We start from the raw sequence: 19,096 nt of genomic DNA on the forward strand, positions 1-19,096 counted from the left end.
TTTTGCAAGTAGTAATTACAAGATGACTTTTCTAGGTGTGGCAACTGGAGATTTTGAATGATTATGGGACATATACTTAATAATAATCCTAATAGCTACCATTTTACAATGCAGATTTATGTCAGGAAATGTGCAAGATGCTTTATGTGTATTATCTCTTTTAATCCTCATGCCAACCCTGGGAAGTAGACTATAATATACTTCCTTTACAAATAAGGAAAGTAAGGCTCAGCGGGTTTAGGTGACTTGCCCAAGTTAAAATAGCTCTTAAGTGGGTAGAGCTAGAAATTGAATCCTTCATGTCTCTTTGACTTCAGAGCCCATACTTCTGCCATAGCATCACATGGTCATATGAAGCCAGTAGCAACCCAGCAGTTTCCCCACACTGACTTGTTAAGGGGTCTTCATAACAGCTGGTATTAGTTATTTTGGAGAAAGGATTGGTTTTAGTGGGAATGTACATAAAGGAGTGTTTCTCATACCATTTCAAACATATCACTTGCACTCGATTTGATGGACTTAATGTCTCCAAAACCTCCAGAGGGGAACTTTTTCAGCCACACCCAATCACCCTAGAAAGAAAGGCAGAGAGGAGTGATGAGACTTAGTTGCCAACAGCTTTAGAGCAATGTCCCTTCCACAGGAAGGGTTTATAATCAGACCATCAACTCAAACGGGCTTTGTTCTTCCTCCATCACCCTCCACCACATGGACATTCTGTATTTGAGCTAAAAATGAAGTCATGCAGGGATGCCAGGGTGGCTCAGTCAGCTAAGCATCAGACTCTTAATTTTGCCTCAGGTCATGATCTCAGGTAGTGAGTTCGAGCCCTGCATCAGGCTCCATGCTCAGCGGGGAGTCTGCTTGAGATACTCTCTCTCCCTCTGACCCTCCCCTCGCTCACTCTCTCTCTCTGTCCCAATAAATGATAGATAGATGATAGATGATAGATAGATAGATAGATGATAGATAGATAAATCAAATCTTTAAAAATGAGGTCATGAAGAGAAGTAAAAGGTAAAAATTCCAATTAACTAAAGACAGGGAAACCATTGCAGGTATGAAGACCCCAGAAAAGGAATAATACCACTCTCTGCAATGACTCCCTTCACTAACTGCAGAAAGTGCTAGGTCATTTCACTTATTCATAGCTAAGTGATGTAGCACCAGGTTCCCCACGATTAATGATGATGGTTGGTGGTTGCAATTCTTACTGCCTTGAGGCATCCGTGGTGGGAGATATAAGGCAGGAGATGTAATGCAGCCAATGTTTTCTGCATTTACCTTGTTCCATTTTTCTCTTGTGGGACAGGCCATTTTGGGGGCCTCTTATGCTTCAGTCATAAACCAATTGGCTTCAATGTAGATTAAACATTTCTTATTTGGATGCACAAATGTACTACTGTAGTAATACGAGTAATCTAGACTCTTTTAGAAGACTGTTTCTGACTTTTTAAGTACAAAGCAGCTATTTCTAAGGCTGCTGTCAAGTCAAAAACAACAATTATTTTATTGTCTTCACTTTAACATCAGCGCCTGATAATTTTCTTCTCCATGCATAGCCTCAAGGATTCATCAGTCAACAAGCCTTATTTAGTTTCTGTTCGACCTGAATTTTTTTAAAAAAGCAATACAAATATAGACTCCTTTTTCTCCCTGCTAATAATAATGCCTTGCATTTGCACAGCACTCTTTACCCTTCAAAGTGCTTTCACATCTATTACCTATAGCCTGGAGATCCCATTTCAGGCTGTGCCAATTTGTCATCAAGTAGAGATAATAAAGAAGAGAGCTCTGTGCAGTCAAATTCCAAGAATAAGAGAGTGTAACCACTCTCTTATTAAGGAATATATCCAGCTGTGGCCCTGCATCTGGAGACCTGCCAGAGGCAAAGGCTAATAACGGGAGCTGCGGGCGTCTGAGCTACATGCCCGCACTTTGGGTTAGAGGGCATCTTCGAGCCAAGGAGCTTGAAACCCTTTAACTAGGGAATGGCTCTCAGAGGCTTTCGGCAGTTGAACAGAACTGTGCCAGCCAGGCTCAGTGCCCACAGAGTCCAGCAAGGTTAGTCCAGGATCTGCCTGCCTGCAGCAGAATGGTCAAGCACGAAAGGCAGCCTTCCTGGTCTCTTGCTCAGAAATTGTCTGAGCCGCCCCCAGAGAAGCTAGCAACCTCACGGTCACCTGGAAACCGGTTAGAAAGGCTGAGTCTCTGGCTCCACCCCACACTTACTTCCTTAATCCTAGAAGTCATGAGCGCCAGGCAGGAAGCTCGGAAGTCTTAGCCTTCAGGCGACATGGTCCTTTAGAGGAATCAAAGCCAAGGTTGAAGCCAAAAGAAAAAAAATTCCAGCTAGGAATTCACAAAATCAGCAAATGCGCGGGGTATACTGGTGGGCAATAAAGTCTTTCCAGCACCTTCGCAACCATATTACCCGGCCCGTGGTCACTACTAGCTGTTATGGCACGTTTGTGCTAATTAGAAAGGGTGCTTTCCCTCAAGGAAAAATAAATAAATAAATACACATGTGAGAATATTATTTTACAGCCAGTGGCAGCCATGCGATGTTGGGCAACAGCCCTGGCTATATACCTACATCCGCGTGCCACACTCTCATTTCCTCATACGTCCTCCAGATACCAGGGAACACATCCCACTGGCAGCATGGCTGCTCTGCATACCATCGAGCCCTGCCTGCCAGGTGGAGCCTCTTTGTCAGGTTTGGAGTCAGGCTATAGAGATGGAGGAGAGAAGCTAAAATTGGACCTCCAAGAATATTGGGCAGGAGGAAGGAGTAACCTCAAAAAACTCCTGGGAAATAGTCAAGGTAGCATATAATCAGGTGCACATATTTTTACCAATGACTATGTATGTTCATAGTCAAGTGCGCTAGTATAAATGCAGATATGAGAAGTAGCCCCCCACTGCCTCATTCCCGAACTAGGCTGGGAGGTCAGGGGCTCCTTGCCCACTCCTGCACCACTCTCATATAAGTTAGTATATGTCTATAATGTGAATAGCACCCTCTTAAATATGGTACCCTTGTGCAGTGCACAACCTGAACATCAGTACTGGCAGCCCTGACTCGGCCTTTTGCCAGTACATGATACTTTCTTTCTGGAGTTGACTTTATTACAGACAGGGTTAGCCTTCTCTCTGGCTTATTAACTTTTAGAAGTAATTAAACCGAGGTTTTTTTCCAGCCAGATCACCAAATTTGAGAGCTGGAAAGGGTCTTGGGTATCCCTGTTCTAATCCCTTCATATTTTGATAAGGAAGCTGAAGTCTGAAGAGATGAAGGCTAGGTAGTAACCGAACCAATGTCTTCCACTTTCCACTTTATTGTTCTTTTCTCTCATGGCTTTCTTTGGTTTGGGGGATTTGTGTGTATTTATTTTAAGATTTAAATAATTCTCCCAAACTTTATAAGCAAATTTTTACTGAGTCTGTGTGCGTCCTACTTCATGAATAATGAGAAAAAGGAAGGAAACGGGCAGGTTTTATCTTCACCACACATGCATTATTTGTTTTGTTTTTTCTTTTAAGAGAGAGAATGATAAAAATACTTCATTCATCATTCACTTTTTAATTAAGAGGAAGAAACATCAAACTCTATCCACCAAAGTTTTTAGAAGTAATTTAAAGTCCATCAGTTTTGCACTAAGGCCATGGAGCATTAACTAAGAGTCAAGAGAACTAGGTCCCAGACCTGGCTGTGCCTCAAATTCAGGGATAGCCTTAGAGCAACCACTTCGTTGGCCTGAGCCCCGGTTTTCTAAAGGACAGAGCTGGGCAATTCTGTGATGAGAGAGGTGGTTGGTGGAAAGGAGAAGGAGGGTAGAGACAGAGCTATATGAGATATAGAAGAAGGTGGAGAAATAGAAGAAAAAAGGCTCTGGGAAAGGAAGATGAATGGGGAAGGTGTGCAGGGAGGGGGGAAGAGAAAGGAGACAAGGAGGAAAACATAGGGAAAGGTTGAGATGCAGAAAGAGTCAGAGATGAAGAGGGAGGGTAAGTTCAATGGGTTCTCACTGAGCATATCAGGGTTGCATTGCTTCCCACCTCACCCTTCTCCCCCAGACTGTGGCTATTAGAGCAGATGGTGACATGTTCCCACCACATCTGCTATTCCCAGCTCTCTCTACCCAGCGGTCTGCTCATCTGGCTTTTCTCTCCTCTCTCAAAGAGGATCTACGAAATAAGGGCATATTTTCCAGTCCAGGTCCTAAGGTGAGGCATCTCTGTGTATCTGTATCAGTGTTGGCCAATGTTATGGCACATCCTAGGGAAGCCTGTTGTTTGCTCTTAGCCGTCTGCTACTCCAGGCACATTAGATGGAACTTGCAGATCTTCCAATAACAATTCTTATGAAAATCTGATTTATTTTAAACAGGAACTAGATAACGAATCTTCTTTAAAATGCTCTCCAATAGAGGACCGTTTCAGAAGGCACACTGAACTTCTTTGTTTGATCTGTTGATACAGTTAACTTATGCTCCTTCCCAGAGTTCTCTTCAGCCCTAGCCAGGCAGTTTTCCAGCTTTAGCTATCTTCCTTTGCACCCTGCCATCAGCCTAATCTTGACTGCGTGGTGTGGTATTATTCTCACTAACACCCTCCTTTTGTGCAGATAAAGGCCCCCTTTGGCCTATACAGTTCAGAAATACTCATGATCTGACTGAACCAAATGGTCATTATGGGAACTAATTCAACTTTCTGCTTCCTTCCAAGATGAGGAAATATCTGACAGATTCTTAAAGGCCAGTTACATAGAGATGTTTATTTTTTCCCCTCCTCAATTCTACACTATAACCTCTGTCTCCACCAAATAAAACATACCACAATTCGACACATAAATTCTTCCACAGAATCAGAGAGTCATAGCATATCTGAGCCAGAAGAGGCCTTCGAAATCTCTTAGTCCAGCCACCCCCAGCCCTAGCTACACACATAGGGAAACTTGAAAGAAATTCCAATGCCTGAGCCCACCCTACCCCAGCCGAATCAGAGATATTAGCAGTGGAGGCTAGGCGCAGGTATGACTTTCAGTTTCCCATGGAGATTCCAATGAGTAGCCAAGATTAAGAACTTAGCTCAACCCCTCATTTTACAGATGAAAAACCAAGAGACCGCCTTAGGTGCCTGAGATTTATTTCAGAATCTTAGAGGTGTCAGTGCATTCCTAAAGCCATCTGCCCACTGCATTTGACATTTAAAAGCGGTCAATTCCCCAATACCGCAAGTTTACATTTGAAGCAAATCTCCTCTTTGATTAAATGAGCTTCAAAGCGAGATACAGAGGTTTCCTGCTACAAATTTAAGTCAGAGCACTCAGGTACACTGAGCAAATATATACCATGCCAATTTTGGCGTTTTAGGCATCTGTCAATTATTTGGCCAATGGAGGAGAGCACTCACTTGGAAAATTCAATATGTTGGACAATCTAAAACCTCATTCTGTCCTGTTTTGGACTTTCTTTGTAGTTACTATTGAAGTTGAGAGTGTTTGCTGCTTTTGGGAGTATCTTCAAACAAAACAAGGAAACCACACTGGGAAGGCATCACTTAGGAGGGACTAGTTTCCCTCTTACCCCCTGCTTAACTCTTTCCTGCTGAGAAAAAACAGTTCATCTCTCCAACTGTTGCAAGTTTTATTCTGGTTGCCAAATTCCAGTATCTTAGAGCAAGGGGTCAGGGGTGGCCTCTTAAAGCTTGTAAGACAGAAACTTAAGTGAAATTTTTTTTAAAAAAATCTGTTTTACACAGCAAAGGTCACCTGTTACTCCAAAAGGCAACAGGCTGAGAAAAAAAAAGAAATACTTTTTAAAAGATTTCAGTAATATCAGAGGATAACAGGTATAAGAAGAACAACTAGATTTTGAAGGGAAGGGCTTGCCCAAAACTCTACACAAACATGTTTCTAGACATTCCATCACAAACAGGTGGCTCAGAAAGTCATTTCTTCTGTTATTATACCCATATCTTCTAGAATGAGTGACATGGTTAATTGTATGGATCCACCAACTTTTTTTTCCACAAGCACAACAAATAGATGGATTTGAAAGATCAATGAAATTATAAGCAAGGAGATTAGTTGCTGAGGAAAATCATGGTCCAAAAGGTCAGCCAAACAAGTCTAAGAGTGGATAACAAACAAAAAACTGGAAAGGCTTTCCAAAAGCCTCAATATTTTCACCCCAAGACTAAGTACTAAATCACTGTCTCATTTTAAAACCCAAGAAGGCAGCAGATGAGATAGCCATTGGATAGCCTACCTCATAAATTGCTATGTTGGAGTTTTCATAGGTAGCTGGAGTTAGACTCCCTGAGGAAAAGGAGAGCCTTGGGGACCTCCCACTTTGGACTTCTGAGGTGATCTGGAAGCTTACACTGGCACGACTTCCTCTCTGTGAAAGGATTAGGGAAAAAATGTTATAAACAAAACTCTCATGATTTAAGACAAAGCATTGAACTACGGTATAGATACTATGCTTATTTGGCTTTTCTTTTTCTTTTTTTTTCCTCAGAGAGTAACTATATGAGTTGAACTTTAAACATGAGATTAATTTTGCCTATCCCCCCACACAACTTTTTTTAGGCTAGAGTTGCTATCACCACCATATACCACAAAAGAAAGGTAAATGTTTGCAGGTCCCTCCATCTCCTAGAAAGGATTAGATCTCTATTTGGGGGATGCCTAGGTGTCTCAGTCAGTGAAGCATCTGCCTTTGGCTCAGGTCATGATACCAGGGTCCTGGGATCAAGCCCCACCTCAGGCTCTCTGCTCAGCGGGGATTCTGCTTCTCCTTCTCCCTCTGCCCCTGCCCCCCCCACGCTTGTGCTCTCTTTCACAGGCACACGCTATCTCTCTCTCTCTCTCAAATGAATAAACAAAAAATCTTTGGAAAAAAGAATCAGAAATTGGGGAGGCAGAAAAGAACACCAGTCATAATTTAATCCAGGATCCTCACTCTATAGACAAAAATAAGAACATAAACATCTAACATTTTGAAAAAAATCAGTAGCAGAACTAGCACATAGTCCCACCCTTCTGGCTCTCAGGCCTGGCTCCTTTTGTTATACCATCTTGAATGGGAGCCTTCTTTGTGCAGGCAAGATTAATGGCAGAAGGTATCCCAGAAAGCAATAAGACAGTAGAGAGTGAGTAGATCGTCTGCCCATGACTTATGAGTCTGATGCTTAAATAGGTCAAGTTCCTTATTCCTTGATTGGTTAACTTGTACACATAAGTCTGGTAGGAGAGGACCAGGAAGTGCACCATTGAATGACAAAAGGAAGAGTTATCTGTGGTAACCTTTAAAATCGACCAGCTTTATCTTCAACTAAACCAGCAGACTTATTTCATGTGAAGAAATCATAAATCAACAGGTGCCTCATATTCTTCTCCACGTCTCCAAATGTGCTTTTCTTGGAATTAACAGCAATTCAGAGCCACCAATTACATTTGGTATTGTCTAGGCTAGCCCCCGCCCCCCTCAACTCTAACACCCCCATTTTATAATGAGCAAATAGAGACCTAGTGAGGGATATAGGGACTGGAAGAGGAATGTGGATGTTATAATTCCCGGTCTTGTGTTTTTTCGAACACACCATACTCTGTTTCACTCTTGCTTGCCAGTAAAAATGAATCTTAAGTACTTTCACATACTCTGCTCTTAACGGTCTTTGATAAACTGAAGACCTCTAGTTGATTTAGCCCCGAGTTAAGTTCATTCTACCAAGAAAAGACTATCATGAAGTTCCAAGGCACTAGTAAACTATACCCAGCTCTTAATGTGTTGAAATCCCAACAGCTCACGATTCAGACATGATGTAAAACTTGACTCTTCACATAACCCTTGCATAAACCTGAACTCTCCTCAACAGAGCGAGGCCAGGGAGGAATCTACTTCTCTTTCATTCTTTATTTTCGTATCTCAGCAGGAGCACCTAGATCTGTATACTGAGACATAGACCTCTCTGGGAAGGGGCACAGGAGAGAGCAAGAGAATCTGCTAAAATCCACATACATTTGGGCTTCAGCTTTACTTTCTTCTAAAAACTTCCTTTCCTGACCTGGCTTCTACTGACCTGCCAATTTTTCTAGACTGAATTAATTTTATATTCACCAAGAGTTTACACTTTCAGACATTCCATTTGGATGGAATTCTTGGCTTGGCTTCTTGACTGATTAGACACAGCCAGCTGCAAGTTTGTGACTACATAGCAATTAAGGAAAATGTATGCTTCCCCTACCTTTTCCCATCAGAAACTCTGATACAAGCCAAATGCCAAAAGGGATCTGGAGGCCAAGAGCTATGTTCTAGAATAATGCCACCCTTTTCCACCATGGCCAAAATAGTAAAAAATAAAAGAAACATTCCCTATGAGGCTATCAATCCCTGTTGCTCTTCATTTTTCTCACTCATGCAGTGAAAAGTGATTATTGGGTTTTTTTTTTAACTCTCATTATGTCAAAATGTATGCACAAGTGAAAGAAAGGATCTATTATCATGAACAAGATTTTAAAAACTTAGGTACTTTGTTCATCTGAAGGTAGCACTATTCTGTTATTTTGGTGATTTTCTGAGATCCCGTATGAAACCCGAACACGTTTTGTGTCTCAGTAGGAGAGAGAGCAGGCACAGGTGGGGCTTTGGCACACTTGACTGCACTATTGCAAGGCCTGTGCAAGAGAGGGTTAATTCAGCCCGAAATTGATCTGTGTTTGTTGTTTTGACACTTGAGAGCCAAAACATCGAGACAATCATCATGAACTGTCATTTTGACATAGATACCACCACATAAGTAGGATTTTAAAAAACAGGTTTATTGCTCTTGACCAAAATTTTAGTAAACATTACTACATTTGAACAACGACTTCTAATCATCTGCTTTTATTACTGATTACCCATTTCTGGATAAAATACCTTGCCATAGAACTAAATACTTGTTTTCTTAGTATCGGGTTATCTCTTGGGGTTGCTTCAGATCAGTATCTGCCCCTTCTGATTAAGATGGGAAATTTCATACAAGGCGTATGGGGTATGGCAAATCCAGACAAATTCTACCACCCCGAGTGAGTCCCAGGGTCCTCAGTGGTTTCACAACTAGAGACTAACATCAATACGTTTTTATGGCATGAGGGTGGAATGTAACTTTCAGCCACAGTGATAATTTTGGCATTCAGCAGTACATTTCCAGGAATATGATATCAACCTTACAAAAAAAATTGATGATTTAAATAAATAAGAGTCAGGATTGTAACTGAGAATTAAACTAAACAGCTGAACATTTCATCTGATTCCAGCTGCACAGAGTATTGCCATGTAAACCCATTGCCACCCAGCCAACTAGTTCAAGTGTACCTGTCAGTACCACATTTAGGCAAATGATCAGTTTGGTCACAAAGATCATTAATTCTCAGATCTGGTACACTGGTTTAGCAAAAGTAGCTACAAGTAGCTTAAGGAGGACAAATATGATGTGCTTGCATTCTCTCCTTACATCCTGCTACCACTGTATTAGAACTTGCAAAAATGAATGACTTTATGTTGGCGACATAAACTGGGTACAAAGGGGCATCCTCTCCCTTTACTGCTACAGTTGACAAAACTCTTCCCCACACTTTCTTTTTTCCAAGCTTTTGTTTATGCTGTTTTCTCTGCCTATAGGGGTCAGGAAGGTAAATATAAATTGGTGACATAGGCTGAATATAAAACAGTAGAGAGTAATAGGAACTGAGTCAAACTGCAGAAAGCATGCTTCCTCTGAAAAGGGCAACTACTACTAAGTCCCGACCAGTTGCCACGATGATACCCAAAGCTGACAGATATTTCAACCTTTAAAAAAACACCCAGAGGGGTGTCTGGGTGGCTCAGTAGGTTAAGTGTCTGCCTTTGGCTCAGGTCATGATCTGAGGGTCCTGGGGATCAAGCCCCACATCAGGCTCCCTGCTCGGTGGGGAGACTGCTTCTCCCTCTCCCTCTTCCTCTTCCTGCTGCTCCCCCTGCTTGTGTGATTTCTCTCTCTCTCTCTCTCTCTCTCTCTCTCTCTGTGTCAAATAAATAAAATCTTTTTTTAAAAATAAGGAAATTTAAAAAATTTTTTAAATACCTAGATATCCAAGTTTTTATGTGCAATGTCCCGATTTCAAAATTCTGGCTACTATTTTTTATAACTATAAATGTCAAACAAAAGTGGTTACCAGTTTGTGACCTGTGACCTAGACAAATCCTATCCATCCTTGTTTAAGACCCAGCTTTAGTGCTGGGTCTCTAAAAAAACTTTCTTCCACTGATAAGTCTCCTCTGACATTTACCATATTTCTAGTGTCTTTTATGCAATATGGCAGCTATCAGCTCTCTTGCGTGGTATAATTAGCCTGTCTGACTTTAACTATAATCTCTTTGAAGGCAGGGACTCTGTGCCATCTCTCACAAAACCTAGCCCAGGGCCAGGACAGGCATTCAGTGAAGAGCACCAGTTGTAACACAATCACCATCAGAACAGAACCCCCAGGGACATTCAACTGATTTTTCACAGGTTGATTCATTCACCAAACTTTTATGAGTACCTATTACACTATCTGCACGAGGTCAGGGGCTATGGGCTAACATTAAGAGAAACTGTACCTCTGCCCTTGAGGAACCAGCAATCAAATGTGGAGTTCAGATATACTAAAGAAGGGCTATACGAAGTCAAAGCTACCTTATTGTTCAAAGGGCACTGTATCACTTTCACAAAACTGTTCTAAGACAGCACTATCCACTAGAACTGTAACCTGAGTCACATATGTATTTTAAGCTTTCTAGTAGTCACGTCCAAAAATGTAAAAAGCAGGTGAGATTAATTTTAATGATATGCTTTATTTAACCCACTACATCCAAAGTATTATCATTTTGACATGTAATTAATATTTTTTTTAGTTTAATGAGACATTTTACATGTTTTTGTACTAAGTCTTCTAAATCCAGGGTGTATTTTACTCTTACAGCACATCTCAATTCAGACTCACCACGTTTTTCTTTAAAAAGATTTATTTATTTACTTATTTATTTATGTGAGAGTGAGAGACAGAGACCGAGAGAGTGTGAGTGGGGGGAGGGGCAGAGAGGGAGAGAGAGAACCTCAAGCAGACTCCACACTGAGTGCGGAGCCCGACACGGGGTTCAATCTCACCACACTGAGATCATGACCTGAGCCGACATCAAGAGTCAGACGCTTAACCAACTGAGCCACCCAGGTGCCCCCAGACTCGCTACATGTTAAGTGCTCAGTAGTCATTTGTGGCTTGTGGATACCATATTAGACAGTGAAGCAAGAGAAGGGGGTGCTCCTTACCTTACTGCCAAAGTGGGGATTGATAAACGTCACATCCTCCAAAGTCAGTAGAATTCTGTTGGGTCCTTTAATCAACTGGATTTTATTTATACGACGCCTGAAACAAGTGTAAAATCAGAGGGTCACATGGGGGCTGGGTATTTTGCAAACCCAGGATAAATTTGCCCCATGATAGAAGTTTTAAAATATACAAGATAATGTGGGGGGACTAACCACATATAGATCTTTACCTTAGTACCCACAGCAAAGAGAAATAGCAACCCCGGTTCTCACGACTTGCAGAGTTACAGAGACCAAAAGAGAAAAATGAAGATACTATTGAAGAGGCATCAAAGGGGAAGTGTGAGGGTGCTGCACGGGGACAGTAAGGCAGACTAATAAAATGGTGATCCCTCATCAAGAGTACATTCAAAACAGCACCTTGTAATACTTGTAAAGAACTTACCAACCTTTCTCATATGCCACAGTATATATTCTAATAATACCCATGCCAAGAAGCATGTATCTCCATTTTATAGACACAAAAACACATTAAAGAAACAAAACAAAATTAAGCAAATTGTGAGATTCCCCTAGCCCGAGGCAGAGCTGGGGCTCCAATCCTTGGACCCTGGCTGCGGGCCCAGATTTCTGCCCACAAGACCACTTGTCTTGCGAAGTAGCATCTATGCGTTGCCAAAGCAACAGGTTGAAAAGTGGAAAAATTCAATCAGTTGGTTGCTTTGTCTACATGATTCCAAACAAGTGGGCTGACTGAGTTTTTTTTTTTCTTTTACTGAATTGGTCTCTTGTCTGAGCATTACACAGACACAGTTTAAACCTGATTCTCTTCAAACATGCCCATTAATTTGCAGCGAATGTAATTATTTCCTATGAATCAATTACTAGACACACAGAAGTTTTTGATGTCTACCCACACAGCCAGGTAGGCCATCTCAGCTGAGCCGACCAGGCAACTCGAGGACCTGAAGGATACCTTGGATTTAGTCTGCATGGTTGTTTTGTTCCGTTTTGTCTTGGGGGCACTGACAGCTACAGTTTGGCTTCGCTTTTTCCACAACGCCTTAATGGTCACCCTGTGGAATGTATTAAAGCCGTGCCAGAGTGGGGAAAACAACCACTGAATCAAAATGCTTTGTCAAGTTGCTGTAAGCAAGTCTGCGATGTCACTGTAGCTTTAAGCACCAGCAACACAGTCCGTTTGTCTCAGTGATTCCGCTGGTTTGTAAACAAACAATTAATGTGTTTCTAATTGTCTGCCAACAAATATGTCCCTTATCACTGTGGGAGCCGCTGCCCTGCAGAGAAAATTAAAAGAGCCCTGTAGTGAATTCTTGGGTAGAGCACATGAATCTTTTGGCAAAGTAAAGCATCACTCCCTAACTTATCCGTTTCATATGTGTGGTGAATTGTCTTAAAGCAGGCACACCTGTAAAAATAACCATGCAACACACTCTAGTAGAAAGAGAACTGGACTCTCAGTCCAGAGACCTGGGGTGTAGTGCAGATTCTGTCATTAATTAGCCAGATGACCTTAGATAAATAATTTAACCTCTTCCTGCCCCCGTGTCCTCATCTGTCTAGCAGGATAATGGTTCCTGCGTTACCCGCTTTATAGAGTTGTTTTGAAAATCAAATGAGATAATATATGTGAAAGTGCTCTGAAAAGCATGAAGCACCATGAAAGTATAAGAGCTCATTATTATCATTATCATCATTAGTTTTACAAAGCACTGGAGAGCTTTATAGAAAGGCAAGGCAATCTGGTTCAGAGTCGAGAGAAAGGAGGAGTTCAAAGAATCCTTTGTTTTGGGGTGGTTGGGTTCTTTGCACGTCTTTCTTTCCGGGAAAAAAAAACTTAAACAATCAAAACACAGAGAAAAGGAAGGAACAGAGAGTCACTCTCCTGCAAGTAATCACCATCTATTACAGAAACTCATCAGACGCTCAGTTCTTCTGATTGCAGCCGTGGTGGGCAGAGAGAGGGAGGCGACGGCAAAGAGGGGGTATCTTTTGTGCTTTGTTAGCTGTAGACCCAAGGACCAAGTGACTCTGGGAAATAATGTGCCTTTCTCCCATCTCTGCATTTTTGGTGACCACTTGAAGTACCAATTGTCTCAAACTCATTTTCCTCTCCAATCATGTCCCTCTCCAATCATGTCCCTCTCCAGCCTTCTTGGCCCTTCAGCCCACAAAATCCAAACAACCCCCCCCCCATCATTTTACAGACTTTTTTTCCTTGCCTTCCCAGGAATTGCAGATTGAGCTCAGCCTAAGCCAAAAGAACCAGTCCTTTCCATGGGATAGACCACTGAGGACAGTCATGGGTGGGGTGGGGGGTGAAGCGGGAGGTTGACAAGTAACCTAAGCAGCTGAGTGACTCCATTTTTAACCTTGCCATGGGATGTTTTGGCATTAGGCAGCCAGAGCCTATTACTCTTCAAATCTCCCTAGAGAGGGGAGCTTTCTGATTGGATGATATTTATTTTCACTAAACATCTAATGATGTTAACTCAATACTTCAGCCTTTAGCAGCAGCTAAACTCAATACATTAAATTTCTGTTCTGAGCAGGAGTATGTCACAGTCACAGAAATTAAAAAGAAAAACCTCCTTTGAACTAACATCTTTGTCAAGTGTATTTTAACAATTCACAAGCTACCCACCACTCTGTATGGCTTTATCAGGTTTCTAATATGAGAAGATTGAATAGTAGTGTTTTTTCCCGGAGATACCAACATACTAAACGCTAAGAGTACCACCTGTTAAAGTTTCAAGCCAAGACTTCACAGACTCGTTAGAACATCAGAGTTGGAAGGGCTCTTAAAGATCACTTAATCCAATCCCTTCATTTTACAAATGAGAAAATTCTGGCTGAGAGAGGTTTAGTGTCTTTTCCAAATTTACACAGCTGCTTAATACACTCTGGACATTTTTTCTCAGAACTTGCCAAAGGAGCTCCACTCCATTCCCTACCAAATTCATGTCATATTTTTGTCAGGACCACTCTTACAAAGAAATAACAAAGGTGTGGTTAGCAGGATGGAAAGGGTAAAGTGGGAGGGTCGTGGTTGATTTCATTTTTTACTTTCCCCAAATCATCTTAATATGGAGAAGTTTCAACCATTAAAATGCAAAGATTATGAAAAAGGAGCATCTTATAAAGCCATCTTCAGCCATTTATCCCTGATCCTGAATTTGTTCATCAGAGTAGTTGGTCACCTCTTATGGGATCTCAGGGAGAAAGACAAGCACATGATGATAATGATGATGTTGATGATTAGCTAGGATAGCTTTTGTGCAAGGAAGAAGGACAGTGTGAATCTGGAGTATAATACCGGTGGTAAAAAGTATGAGTGTCAAAGTGAGGATTCTGGGCTCCCAATAATCGGCAAGAGAATCCCATGTGCCTGGGAAGGAGGTGAGACTTTACCACTTGTTGAGTACTTACTATGAGTCAGGTATTATTTTAGGTGTTTTACTTACTTCAGTTTATTTAATAATCCATGCTACAATCCTGTGAACTAGTAGCATTATTCTCATCTCCTGGATTCTCGCCAAAGTCTGACTAACTCTTGGAACTGGTTAAAATATCCCAATTCTATTTTCTACTAGTCCATGCCATTTGGGGAAAGAAGTGGGTAGCGGAGACTCTGCCAGTGGAAAAGGGAGCACAGATAGGGAGTACACAGGCTCTAAAGTACTAGTTCTCTTATTTCACGATAATGTGGTAAGCCAAATCTACTCACAGGCAACAACACTGACAACACAGCTGAGGAAGTTATTCTTGGCATCAGGAAAACACTTCACTCTAAATGGGGCCAGTAGGGACAGTAAACTGCTATGGAAAACAGAAAATCAGTGGGTCATGTAATGAGGAAATTGTACTGAAACATGACTTCCTGGAAATAAATATTAACAAGGCTATCATGGGCTTGTATTTTTATATCCAAAGAGAACAAAAATGTACCTTATAAAGTAAGCAAATCCATTAATAGACAGCAGGGCCATAAGCAAAGCAAGGCAGACCGTCACAGCAAAGGCAGGGTCAATGCCTGTAGAGAGCAAGAGGAAGAATGGCATTATCAGAGAGAGGCTGTAAATAAAGGGCACCACGGAGCGGCTCCTCATGCTTTCTGGTGAGTCTAAAATCAAGCTGCATCTAACTAACTTAATTCCATTTTTCTACAGCACAGTATGTCTTGTTGACTTTATGGACACAGAAAGCAATTTCACCGTTCTGAAGCAAAACCACTCACCACTCTGACAATAACAAATCACATGAATTAAGGCTGATCCGGGTGTTGCTTTGGAGGAAAAAGTCCACGAATGGAAAACTTTGAGTACCTTAATTTAAGTTGGACGGCAATAGAGTTCTTGAGAATAAATATGTTATCTCACCTGTGAAGAGTAAGTGTTATGTCACCTTCATAAAATAAAAGACCTTTTAAATTCACCGGAGCCCAAAGACTTTGTGAGTTACCTTGTCCTTCAAGGGTGAGTCTGGTTTTGATAATTAGGGTTTCATCGAGATGTAAATTAGCCTCTAGAAAACCTTAACATCTGGACGGATTACTAAGATTTCAGAAGGAAATATATGATGATGCTAATGTCAAGGTAGTTGGGTATGTCACGCTCAAGCAAACAAGAAATTAAAGTCCATTTCAAAGAGATGCATTTGGTTTTAGAAGGGTGTGTTGTACACTCACACAGGAATAATATGGATCCTTCCAAAGTTCCTCTCTGGCTCTCAGAGATTTGATGGAGTTTCCACTCTTCCTCAAGCTAGAGGAGTTCCATCAGTCAATCAAACTCCCCGTATTTATTGGACACCAACTGTGTTAGTTGGGGGAGTGCATAAGAATTATTAACTACGGTCCCTGCCCTCAAGGAGTAGTATGTTTTGGAGGGGGAGGCACAATCAATACACAAGAAATAATTGAAAATCAATTTTGTGCTAAGCTGTGAGGTACAGACTTTTAGCTCAACGGGAGTTCAGAGAAAAGAGGGTATAGAAATGGTATCTCTGTGGGTCGACCTGACAGGATTTGGATACATCAAGGGAAAGACAGGTGATCTTTCTAGCAGGGAAAATGATCACAGGTCATAGTCGACAATAGACCAAGGAGAAGACTCATGCCTTCCTCTTCTTAGAGTAACCTCTTTGGGAGTGGGATCATTTTGAAAATCAGTGGGGGTGGCTTTTAAATTGTGGATGATTATAGAAGGCTGCAAAGTACCTCTCATTGTCCTCATTATTTTAAATTAACTACCTGGAATGCCAAGATGTTTATCTCCCCTGAATGCAAATGACTGATTCTATGAGTGTTCCAATGTGAAAATACGCTTTCCCTTAAAGAGGTTCCGTTGTAACCCACGCTAAGCCAAATTGACTACCAGTGATTTTCCATTCCTTACCTCCTTGACAGATCTTCCCTTCTGCAAACCAGCATTTTGCATCTGCTCGAGGGGGCCTGCCACCAGGGAAGTGAATGGGGGTCCCTCCAAACCGCAGCAGCTCTGTTTCCATGTCCACAGTGTAAGTACTGTGGAGTTCCCATTCTTTCCAGTTGGTGTCCAGGATTACATATTCTGCAATTCCATTTCCATTTGAATCTGTCCTTATCAACTGGTTGAATCCATAGAACTGCATGTTTCTGGAATGCTGAACCAGGCTGGCAGCACTAGTCCGTCCATTTTCTTTCATAGCCTTATTCATGGCTTGTGCGATAAAGTAAATTGAATTGTAGATGGTTCCAAACAATGGTGAAACCTATTTTTAAAAATTACAATTATCTTGAGCCCTGGTCGCCCTAGAGCAATCTCAGAGTGTATTCCAAGCCTGTGTTCATTATTATGGGCTGCACGTCTGAGTGGAGGAGAGCTATGAAGACCCAGAGGAAAAAAACAATTGTTTCTGAGGACTTGCTTGGTTTGTCCTCTGAATTTTTTTGTTTTTCTCCCCCGGGCCTTCACATCTTTAAATATATCAAATATGACAATTTTATGAGCAAACCAAGTCATACACAATATATTTTTATGCTCCTAAACTAAGAAAGTGATTTAGAGTTATAAAGGGCATTAAAAAAACAAGTATGGAATAGACAAGAGGCACTCAAAGGAAATTAACCAGGTTAATTACCGGTGCATTATGCATGGTAAAATTATTTTGCTGGCACTACTAGAATGGCAGGTGAGTGTGGTAAGGCTGTAAATAATGTGTCTCCAGTCCATGTCTGTGTCCTGTCTTAGTCCAAAATGGCTCTTCTCCTAAACACGTGCTCCCCAGAGAAAGTGAGCACTAAAATACAGTTTGAAACACACAACCCCACACATACACATGCAAACATGCATACTGACACATACACACCCCCAAAGACAGAGCCAAATATTGTAATATATGGAGGATGTGGATTTTGATCAAGAAATCCTATATCCTGTTGGTGTCCAAAGCGGCAAAGCTTTGGTGAGAAGCCACCGTAAGGCAGTAAGTCTTCTATGGTGGACGGCATGACTCTGCCTGCTATATAAATATAGTAAAAGCAAAAACATTGGTGTGCTATGCCTGATGTACTGCTTATTAACCTAGTAAATTTGGTTTTGGAACAAACGTATCTATTCCAAAAAGGTAGGAAGAGAGAACGATCCTTCCCTCCTTCCCCTCCCCCCGCCCCCAGGCCCTGGCTTCATGGTTTTCCATAACATTTTACCTCTAGGATGGAGTTCAAGAAAGCTATGGTCATGCCATTTTACTGAGCTTCAGAGAAAGCTGATACTTTCTACTTTGGTTTTACCAGGTCTAGAAAGCTATCCCCTGTAACAACCCTCATCTGAATAAAAGAGTTTAAAATTAAGTACATCATTTTTGTGTTGGAAAGACAAGTCAAGATGCAGAGAGGTATAGTAGCAGCTAGCAAGACACTGCCATGCCCTGTAAACAGAGCAGCGGGTTGTCAATTACCCAAGGAGTGCCAAAAATACCAATGCCAAACCCAACGCAGACCAACAAAATGAGATCTTTTAGGTTTGTGACCTAGTAATCACTATTACTAAAAGCGCCTCAGGTATTCTAATACACATACAGGATTTAAAACAACAGTACAGAAGAAGAAGACACACTGGCCTATCGTCTCTTCCCCTCTCCCCGGGCTTCAGTTTCTTCTTCTTTAAAATGTCTAGAACCATGAATGTCTAAACCTTGGAGATCATCTGGTCTAGCTCTCTCTCTCTTTAGACATGTAAGGGATGCGCAGAGTAGTTCAGCAACTTGTCAAAGTCACTCACCTGGGCATAAAATCAGGACTAGAACCCAGGTTTTCTGTTTCTTAGTTTAACATTTTTTATTGAGATAGGTGTTACCTGTGGTCTTTCTTTAGGCATGAACTCCTGTGAAATTTCTCAACACTTGGTCTAGTACAGGGACCAAATTTCGCTCACAGACATTTCCGTTTAGACTGTATATGTTTTTTATCCCCCTTCATCTCTCTGATCTTTTAACATGAGAGAGTTAAACAGCTCAATCCTTTTTTTTTAATGATTTTTTATTATATTATGTTAGTCACCATACCGTACATCCCTGGATTCCGACGTAAAGTTCGATGCTTCATTAGTTGCGTATAACACCCAGTGCACCATGCAATACGTGCCCTCCTTACTACCCATCACCAGTCTATCCCATTCCCCCACCCCTCTCCCCTCGGAGGCCCTCAGTTTATTTCTCATAGTCCATAGTCTCTCATGTTTCATTCCCCCTT

General features: G+C 41.5%; 1 protein-coding gene across 1 annotated transcript in view; it reads right to left on the minus strand.

Moving 5' to 3' along the window:
- Window positions 1-19,096, minus strand: part of GUCY2F (guanylate cyclase 2F, retinal) — a 98,951-nt gene that overhangs the window by 56,876 nt on the left and 22,979 nt on the right. The window contains exons 3-7 of the mRNA XM_011230841.1: window positions 16,761-17,115; window positions 15,313-15,397; window positions 11,344-11,440; window positions 6,276-6,407; window positions 483-572 (exon numbers count right to left, since the gene is read on the minus strand). Of these exons, the coding sequence (XP_011229143.1) occupies window positions 483-572; window positions 6,276-6,407; window positions 11,344-11,440; window positions 15,313-15,397; window positions 16,761-17,115 (759 nt within the window). The remainder of the gene's footprint in view (window positions 1-482; window positions 573-6,275; window positions 6,408-11,343; window positions 11,441-15,312; window positions 15,398-16,760; window positions 17,116-19,096) is intronic.

Source organism: Ailuropoda melanoleuca, chromosome X, assembly GCF_002007445.2.
Source record: "Ailuropoda melanoleuca isolate Jingjing chromosome X, ASM200744v2, whole genome shotgun sequence".
NCBI lineage: Eukaryota > Metazoa > Chordata > Mammalia > Carnivora > Ursidae > Ailuropoda > Ailuropoda melanoleuca.